Source organism: Bradysia coprophila, chromosome IV (genome assembly GCF_014529535.1).
Source record: "Bradysia coprophila strain Holo2 chromosome IV, BU_Bcop_v1, whole genome shotgun sequence".
In the NCBI taxonomy this organism is placed as follows: domain Eukaryota; kingdom Metazoa; phylum Arthropoda; class Insecta; order Diptera; family Sciaridae; genus Bradysia; species Bradysia coprophila.
Window position 1 is genome coordinate 14814518 of NC_050738.1, and position 10183 is coordinate 14824700.

The 10183-nt window shown below is 36.3% G+C and overlaps 1 protein-coding gene across 3 annotated transcripts; it reads right to left on the reverse strand.

The window, feature by feature from the left end:
- Positions 1-435: 435 nt before the first annotated feature.
- On the reverse strand, positions 436-2195 carry LOC119066061 (PE-PGRS family protein PE_PGRS30-like). Of its 3 annotated transcripts, none has more exons than XM_037168287.1 (3): positions 2039-2195; positions 1878-1969; positions 436-1832 (listed from the first exon to the last, which is right to left on the reverse strand). In XM_037168287.1, the coding sequence occupies exons 1-3, from the start codon at positions 2078-2080 to the stop codon at positions 563-565; spliced, it is 1404 nt and encodes a 467-aa protein (XP_037024182.1). In that variant the 5' UTR covers positions 2081-2195; the 3' UTR covers positions 436-562. The 3 variants fall into 3 exon arrangements, with proteins under 3 accessions (XP_037024182.1, XP_037024181.1, XP_037024180.1); XM_037168286.1 differs by having other exon boundaries at positions 436-1824; positions 1858-1969; XM_037168285.1 differs by having other exon boundaries at positions 436-1969.
- Between the last annotated feature and the right edge of the window lie 7988 nt (positions 2196-10183).

Consider the following 10183-nt stretch of genomic DNA (forward strand, 5'->3'; position numbering starts at 1 on the left):
GATTGACAATCCGTAAAAAATTACTGTTAAAAAGTAAATGTGGACTATTTGTCGATATATATCAATTATGGATAAAACGTTATATTGTACCGATTATTTGTAAATTTTATAGTCGACTGATGCCTGCGTCAAACACTCCTGGGGTCAGTACGATCCATCCGAAGCCGGGACACAGTGCTAGTCATGTAAACAAACAACAACTCTGTCGTTTGGTGTGATGTGAGTTCCAAAAGAGATGTACAGTAATAAATGGAAGAAATACCTTAATTTAAATGGGCGTACGTTTCCGGTTAAATAAATTTGTACAAAAGCAACCACTTTTGAGGAGCTTTACGATAACACCATTAGTTAGAGGTGGGTCATATTCCTAATTGTTTATAGTAAAGAAAATTCTACCACAAATGTCAGATGATATAGGATTGAATAAAAGACAAATTTTACATTCACAAAATTGTTGCTTTTTATTTATTTTTTTTTACGTTTTTTTATATGCGCTTAAAAACTAGAAGTTCCAAAGTCATGCCATATTTCCATTGAAATTTTAACATCAAAGAATAGTCATTTAACCGCTGCATGGGCATGGGCCACCTGAACCACCAGTAGCTCCACCAGTAGCTCCACCAGTAGCTCCACCAGTTGCTCCACCGACTGCTCCACCGATTGAACCGAGTCCACCAGCGAGGCCAGAAAGACCAGAGACGACAGATGTAACTTGGGTGAATACAACGGAGAATTGAGCGAATAACGATCCAACGATGTCCAAGGAACCGAGAAGCTGTCCGCTAATTTGTCCAACGATGTCACTGCTCAAGAGTCCAGTCAGACCACTAAGGGTACCGCTGACTTGACCAACAAGTCCTGAAATAACTTCAACAGCACCAGAAATGGTAGCTTGAAATTGGGCAGTAACACTAGCCACGACAGTGACACCTTGTTGAATAAATCCTTGGACGGTAGAGGTAATTTGACCAAGGACCTGTGTCGCTTGTTGGATTACACCTTCGAGAGCTGCAGTAAGTTGTGCAAGGGCATCCTGGGCGAGTTTGACTAAACCTTCAATTTGAGCTGTAAGCTGACCAACAACTTGAATGGCTTGATTAACGGCTCCTTGAATAGCAACTGTAGCGGTTTCGAGGACAGTAGTAAGCACGGTAAAGGCACCCGTAAGTCCAGCAACTGCAGAATTGAGAGCGTTGGATGCAGCGTCGGTGGCACCTGCGGCAGCATTAGATGCAGTTTGAGAGACAGTAGCAACCAAATCGACGATAACAGTAAAGGTGGCACTGATTTGAGCGGTGATTTGTCCAATTACTTGGAATGCTTGGTTAGAGACAGCATTAAAGAGAGTTTCAATCTGGCCTTGTAATTGTCCTACGATTTGAATGAAAATGTTGATGACTTCTTCACCGAAAGCAGCTGACAATAGAGAGAAAACATTATTGAGACCAGCGATGATTGCATCAATATCGAAGGTTTCGATAGATGTAAAGGTTAGGAGAAGCTGAAGGACGACATCGAGTTGATAGTAGATTTCTCCAAGGAAGTCGAATGAACCGTTTCCGCAGCTACTACCGTTTCCTGCTCCAGTTAAACCACCCAAGCTACCGGTGAGGCTGCCAACAGCGCCAACAAGAACATCAATAACTACAGTGAGTTGTCCAGTGACGTCAAGACTGCTGAGAGTTGAACCAAGTGTTCCAACAAGAGTTGGAACAAGATTGCCAACAACACCAGTCACGGTGCCGATGAGTCCACCATCACCCCCTAGAACTCCTCCAAGGAGTCCTCCAAGAAGTCCACCTCCGCTTCCACCGCCGCCACCGCCTCCTAGAAGTCCACCAAGAAGACCACCACCACCACCTCCACCACCACCACCACCTCCTAGAAGTCCTCCAAGAAGTCCACCACTTCCGCCTCCACCACCACCACCACCACCACATCTACCACCACATGGGGTAGCGCTGACAGCCTGATTACAAAATGGAACGTTTCAGTGATTACTTTTCTGATCAAATCATCAATTTTTTCGGTGACTTACAGCGAAGAATGCAACTACGACGACAGCAATAAAGAACTTCATTGTAGATTGTCACTTCAATCAAATCGAACTGATAGTGATTCAAAAAAATTAGTTCCTTTTATACCGAAAATTTGTTGGAATTCCGGCCACATATTTGTTTGCATTGACTGAAAAAAATAATTATTATTTATCTGTTTCAATTTTTATATTTGTCTTTGAAAATGCGTAAGCGTAGCCGAAAAAAAATAAATTTTAGTTGTCTCGACTATCTGATCAAATAACTGCAGCATTAGCTTCACTTGTTGAAACAAAGTAATTTTCACTCTACGCATGTGGATCAAAGACGGATACTTTTTGTATTGCTCAACACTGATATGTAAATTTAAAAATTCGTGAAGGCGTCAATTTAAAAAATTATCTTTGTGCAAAATTAAAAAATGTTTTCTAATGATTTTCTTCATTTATTTCCGAGATAATACAATATTACCCTTAATTATACACACATGGAATTTTGAAAAGCGACACATTTTCAAAATTCCGCGATTATTATAAATTTCTTCTTTTGATTACTTCTCTTTTCTCCGTATACTCGCTGGAGAAAAAATACGACAGTAATGCTTGATTTCCACTTACCAAAAAAGTAAAATTGATTTTTTTATTAGTTGTTTACTTGGCATTTCGCTCTTTAACGAAGTACTTTTTGTTTAGTGTAAACCATACTACTCAATTCTAAATATACGCATAGCTGTAATAGAGAAAAATTTGAAACTTTAAAACAAAAACAAAAAATCATTTCTTTCGTTAACGGAGTTTTTCGAATCCTTTCAGTTTGAAATTTGGTGTATGCCCCTTGATGGAAAAATATGAATAATGAATAAGGCTGTGTGCCGGATTAGATGAGTATACTTCCTATATGAATTACTCCTCTTAATTACCCATCATAAGCCAAGTAAAAATGTGTACGAGACTTAGTTGCATTTTGTTAATAACGCGAATCGGCCAAAACCACTTACAGTGGAGGAATCGGCCAAAACCACTTACAGTGGAGGTATGACGCAAGTTCTGCCACTAACAAAAGAACTGATATCGGTGTAGGTGACGCTTACAGATTCGACACGCAAAAAGATATGCGTCACAAATGGCAGCTGATGAGGAAAGCACGCGAAAGTTTAATCAACAAAAATTGTACCCGAAACATTTTAGAAAGAAAATTATTGAAAAAAAAATCGTCTAAAAGTGGCAGATGATTCGGCTTTCTTTCGTTTGAATTCCATTCTACCACAACTTCAAAAATTTTCCTTGCTCAACATCTGCCACTTATGACGCAATTTTTTTTTGTTATAATTTTCTTTCTAATCGAATCTGTAAGCGTCACCTATACCGATATCAGTTCTTTTGTAACAGACCTTGCGTCACACCTCCACTCTAAGTGGTTTTGGGCGATATCAGCTCTTTTGTAAGTTGTGATTTTTTAGAATTTGGTCGCAGCTAATAGACAGTCATATTGTGCAGTTTGAACGAAAATATTCCTCTTACAAAACTGCATAACTTTACCTTTGATCTGAACCTTCCAGCTTTCATTTGACAAAATTCGAAAATTTTATGAAACTCGAAAATTTGACGGAATTTGAAAATTTGACGAAAATCGAAACTTTGATGAAAATCGAAAATTTGACAAAATTCAAAAATTTAACGAAATTCGAAGATTAAAAATTTGACGAAAATCAAAAAGTTGATGAAAATCGAAAATTAGGCGAAATTCGAAAATTTGACGTACTTAATTCGAATATTTGACGAAATTTAAAAATTTGACAATCGAAAATTTGACGAAATTTAAAAATTTTGCGTACTTTAACCGCTCATAGCCTTCAAATAAGCGACTTTTTAGGGAAACAATGAAGCACTTATCGACTAGAATCTAAAACTCTATAACTTTGTCTTTTACACGAGGTTTCTATCTTCCGTATTTTCCGAGTTATGGCTAACATAACTCGCACTTAAAACGCTCATAGCTCCCAAATAAACTTTTTAGGAAATCCATGAATCACTTGTCGACTAGAATCTAAAACTATATAAATCATGCCCGAACGTTAGTAAGCAGGCGTAACGCAAGTACACTAGTTTAAAAAAAAAAAAATGGGGACGGCAGAGCATATTTACAGCAACCTCTTGACTTCCCCTTGACTTTAATGGCCCCTAAACTAAGATTTGTCTTTTACATGAGGTTTCTATCTCTTTCGTCAATACTACGTTCAAAATTAGGTTTGAAAAGAAGATTGTGGGTTCGGTCCCCACCCGTGAGCCAAATTTTTGGATCCGTTCCACATGTAAACGTTGATTTGCACTCAAACAATGTGTTCCCGATTTGAGCGTTTCATTGAATTGAACAAGAAATTTTCCCATCCTTGATAGTGGGAAATTTTACCGGACGGCCATCGGAAGTGTTTTTGCTGAAATGCCGATTTAGAAGCTTTTTGTTGCCGACGCTTCTTTGACAGATTTTCAGTGCTAGAACAGTTGAATTGTTTGTCATCTTGTAGGTAGTTTTTTTCAAGATTGCTTAATTGTCGTTTATGGGTCCTGCCCTCCGTGCATGTAGCATTCAAGAATACCGTACTCCTGTCATTAGAAATCGAAGCGTCCACTATGTTTGAACACTACTGCTTCAAGTCTCCGCTTCGAACAAATTAGGCAAGACTGATTTGTGTAAATAGTTATTTGAATCACTTGGTTTGAAATTACAGTAAACGTGTGAATTCGTATGCCGAGAGAATAACTTTTGCATAAATATGTATCTTTCAAATAATGTAATTTCAAACACATACTGTAATTTCGTATTTCGTAAAATTTCGTACAATTTTATACTTGCTATGCCACTGGCTATGAAATACACAAACAACAAAAACAAATACAAAGCATTTCTATCACATTTTTACACATCGTTCAAGGTAAAAAGGTTATATAAGAAGAAACGAAACCGAAAATACGCGATACAAAGCCGAAAGAGTCGATCGTTTGAAGTGCATTTTAACCATACTAAGCTCCGTCTTCGTTTTTATTTAAAATCAAATTTTTCTCTTCGGCGTATTTTTTCTTTCATATGCATTTATTTCGAACATTTATTTAAATCAAAGATTATTGATTGCTTCGAACGTGCCAATAGATCTCAGCAAAGAATTCTTCTTCTTCTAGATTTTCAATATTTTCCCTGAAACCACGGAGGTTGTTACATTCTAGGAGATGTTCCGAGGTTTGCTCTGAATGATTACATAATCTGCACAGTGGTGAATCTTTCACTCCAATTCTTGCAAGGTGTTTATATAACAGATCGTGCCCCGTTTGTTTTCTGAAGTTGGCTACGTAGATTTTTCGACTTACTGATCGGATAGATGATGGGTTTATGTCCTGCCAGGTTTTACCGTTTGAATCATTTTGCTGTTCCAATTGTAGTTCTTTTATAATCGATGTTTGGATATTTTGTTTAGTTAAACGGAACTTTCTTACTCTTGAAAATTTCTTTCTGTAACAGATCCTTCGTACTTTTTCGTTTAGTGGTATAGAGTATTTGTCGTATAGTGCTCGTACTCGGTGAACAAACGATATTTTAGATTTGAGGCGATTTTCTATACAATTGTGATTTTTCCAGATACTATTCGGTGTTCTCAGGATACGTTCGTACATTTTTAATGATGCTATTTCTCTAGAATACTTGAGCGGTCTGATACCAGAAAACATTTCCATCGCCATTATCGGTGTTGATTTCGTTCCGCCGGTGATGATTCTCAGTGCTTGGTTTTGTACGACATCAAGTTTGTTGCAATTTGATTTGCTGGCACATATTAACAACTCTTCGCCAAAACGTAATATCGGTAGGATGTAAGTTGTATAAGTTAACTTAAGTGTATCCATCGACGCTCCCCAAGCTGTGCCAGTCAACCGTTTTAAGATTTTTATACGATTGCTTGCTTTTTCGCATGTTTCAATTATATGAGGTCGAAATGTGAGTCTCTGATCTAAGATGACTCCCAGATATCTTTGAGCTGTTGTTTCTTTAACGTCGATGTTTTTATAGAATAATCTTGGTTTCCTCAAATTGTTTTTCATTGTGAACAGTTGATAATTTGTTTTTTGAAGATTGACAGTCATTTCATTATCAGTTACCCACGTCGACAGTTTGTTTAACGCTACGTTCTTCGGCGTATAATGTAAATAACCACAGAAAATGCCAATATTGAGTAAAACGTCGTTCCCATTGCAAGACCTGTTTACAAGGTCTGCTGAGAGAGAACCAAAAGATTGTGATTTACCATAACTTTTGGCGCGTGATATTCAGTGTTTTCATGATATGGCGAGTGTTAAACATTAATATTTTTCGTACCAAGACAGAAAAAGTCCATTTCCTGTCGAGGTACGAACATCGATATGATACAGGGTAGATAGGTAATGTCAAAGTAACTTTATGCGGAAAGATCACATGGATGTATGTGTAACGTAACTTACGTTTTGAGAAAGCGCGCGAAATAATGTCTTACAAATATTTGAAAATAATTGAAATACTGCATTTCTCAATTTCCTTTTCCTCTTCATTTTGTGTTGTGATTCGTATTTTTTGCACTTGTATGTGTGCTATATTTCCAAAATTTTGTTCTTCGTGTCTCATTATCTACAGTATATTATATCGATGGGTACGAACAACGTTTTGTGCATCGGACAACTGAAATAAACGAAACACATAAATTTACTGGAAAACATACACACTTCACATACACCATATTAAATTTGATCAATCGTATAGTCATGTAATGGTAACATTCATGTAATTCACGCACAATAAATCGTAAGGAAATGAATTTTGTCCCGCACGATATATCGTTCGGGAAAACCTGACAGTTCATAACAAAAATCATGCCAAAATATGTCGTATTTCAGTTGTCCGTTGCACAATGGTTATTTGTTTACCTGTTTTGGACGATTGATTTTAGGCAATTTCGCGGATTACAAGCGAAAGTGCCTTAAATCAACCGTCCTAAACAGGTGCACATGAAAGTTTTCATGCAGAGGGCCGGAAACCCAAGAAAATTCGAAAAATTGCCCTCATTATTGACCCCGAAGCATGAAAATAACTAATAATAACCATTTCATGTGTCGAGGAAAATGAGGGAGTTTTGTGATTTTTCTCTGGTTTTCGACCCCTTACATGAAATGGTTATTTGTGTACCTGTTTTGGACGATTGATTTTAGGCACTTTCGCATGTACAACCCGCGAAATTGCCTAAAAACAATCGTCCGAAACAGATACACAAATAACTATTGTTGCTGAATGATTTGTTAGTTATTTGTTAATTTTTGTGAGTGTTATTGTTATGATGGCTAAATAATTACATTTTTCTTTTTTTTCGATTTTCAGGTTATTTATTTAGTCGGTAATAATTTTTACGGCTGTCGCCTACTAAAGTTTCGCTGATTCTAAAAAAACAAGAAGAGACCGGCTAAAGCCTGGTGAGATCTTCTTCTGGAGGCAAGCAGAAATTACAGTTTCATTAGTCGATATTAAGCTGTTGAACAGTAAACATCTCCACTAACTTTTTACCAATTTGATATTCAACTACCAGTTTGTTAGACAGCTACCAAATTATCAAATTATAAATAGGCAAGCAGTCTTAATTTAATCAGTTTAATCCAGCTCGCAACTACCAAGACTACCGACTACCAAATTTTCGATTTATTAATAAGCGATCTTGTAGAATAATTCCGACAGTCGGTGCGTAGTTCTCGATTAGTAAACATCTCTCCTCCAAAAATTACTCTTTGTAGTCAATTATAGCCTTGGTAGTTAGCTACCAACTACCAAATTTTCGAATTGCAATGTTAACTGTGAGCTTTCAGATAAAAAATAATTATTATTTGCCTGGTGTTTATATGCTCATGGTGGCTTTGTCATTTTAAATGTCAATCCAGCCCGCAACTACCATAACTATCAACTAACACAACTACCAAAAATACCAACTATAGACTGAGAGCTACCAAAACTACCAAATTTGTGAAAGACAGACAAACCAGCCATAATAGGGTATTTTTTCTAGAAGAAAAAGACCTAAAAATTTGTAGAAGAACTAAGATTTTGTTGTTGTGTCAACTTGCCTCACGATAAAGCGAAATACAGAAGAGACCATGTAAATGGCCTAATTACATTAAACGCAAACTTTGCGCTCTGCAAACTCTGCTGTAATCTACTATAATTTTGTATATGTAATATTTTACAGAGTTTTCTTTGCGCAATAGCTGAACGCGGTCTACGCGGTTCCTCCTATTCATTCTTTGGTGGCTGGTAATATTTCTTTTTACGTATATTGAATACAGTTTTTTAAAAGAAAATTTTTGAAAAAAATTATTTTCAATAATTTACGTTTTTATGACAATTTAAACATATTTGCGTTAAACAATTCAAACGTGTTCGTTACACATACGTGTATAACCTTATTGAAAAAAACCAAATTGTTTTGTTTTAACAACTGAAAAGCTGTGTTTGCAACTATTTGATCAAATTGACGATTTTGCTGTTAGTTATCTACCGTATTCGGCACTTTTTTTTGTAGCCAGTATTACATTCTTAAATTATAGCAGGTTTTTCTATAAACTTAACCGAAAAATATTAATATCCTGACACAATATGTCATTGATCCTGTCACTACTTCATCCAAAGGAAATTTCTGAATAATGTTGGAAATTATCATACTTGTTTATATCTCAACATCCGGGCAGCGGCTTACCGCCATTCAGCATTCGATAGATACTGACATCAGCTTTCCACAGAGAATCGGTTTAAAATTGCCGGTGTAAGATAACTTCAAAGCTTAGGAATTTTGGTAATATTTTGTGAAAATCTCGACGCCATTTTGTTTCATAAAAAATAGTTATTTGGATCACAAGGGACGAAAGTAAAGAAATTCAGCCGTGTGCGAGAGTTGCTTTTAACTTAACTTTTTATCACGAGAACTACGAAAATTGTAATTGAGGAACATAAACTCGAAGAAATGCGTTATCATATGATGAATTAAACCAAGAGATGCTGACATTTGCGGGGGTTAAAGAAAATATTAATATTATCAACCATCACAACAATCATTAATCAGAGCACTGGCGCACGGTTTGTTCAATATTGATCAAAGTAAACATCTTGACAAGATTCGACTTTCGCATTATGTACATCGACTTTCGCATTATATTCATAGACTTTCGTATTATGTATTAACCGATGTCGATACATAACTTGCATTTTTTTTACTTTCGCTTCCCGTTTGGGAACCGAAAATTACAATTTTCGTAGTTCGTGTGATGAAATAGTCATTTGTGTACCTGTTTTGGACGATTGATTTTAGGCAATTTCGCGGATTGTAGGCCGAACGAAGTGAGGCTTACAAGCGAAAGTGCCTTAAATCAACCGTCCCAAACAGGTGCACATGTGAGTTTTCATGCAGAGGGCCGGAAACCCGAGAAAATTCGAAAAATTGCCCTCATTTTCGGCCCCGAAGCATGAAAAAATATTCGGTTGTTTTCGTCACTAGATGTGAGTTCATCAGACGAGACGAAACCTACGGCCTCGAGTGACAATCTTCACATCTATTGCCTAAAAAAACATTTATCACTTGGTTGTATAAATAACTGTTTTCTTATTGCTAAAAACAAACGAGGCATTGAAAACGTGTTTTGGTCCTAGTTTTCATTGACAGATGCAGCAGTCGCGATTTTGAATAGAAAAAGTTCTAACTTCATTTGACAGTTTTGAAAATTTCGTCATGAAAAATAGGACCAAAACACGTTTTCAATGCCTCGTTTGTTTTGAGCATATATAAGGTAAAAGATGAAGAGTTGACCTAAATTAACAAATCCCAACTTTGAACTTGAATTTCTCATCGATTTTGGAACGATGTTGCAATGGAACCACTTTTATTTTAAAGATTTACCTTAATTCAATTCGTTTGTAAATATGGAAATTAATATCGTGCGAAATGTTTTGGAAATGGTACATCAGTTATAACGAATTCGGTTTAGTTGTGTTGAAATCAAAATAACCCAAGCCATGGCTCCGTTTTAGATTGTTGTATTTTGAAATACGAATTTTATTGAAATAAATATGTTTTCGTAATTAGTGGTGAAAAGTAC

Excerpts from the sequence above, each read along its gene's own strand:
- LOC119066061 (XM_037168285.1), bottom strand. The coding sequence starts at position 2,080 with ATGAAGTTCTTTATTGCTGTCGTCGTAGTTGCATTCTTCGCT. Across the intron at positions 1,970-2,038 it reads TCGTAGTTGCATTCTTCGCT|GCTGTCAGCGCTACCCCATG; the intron begins GTAAGTCACCGA and ends TTTTGTAATCAG.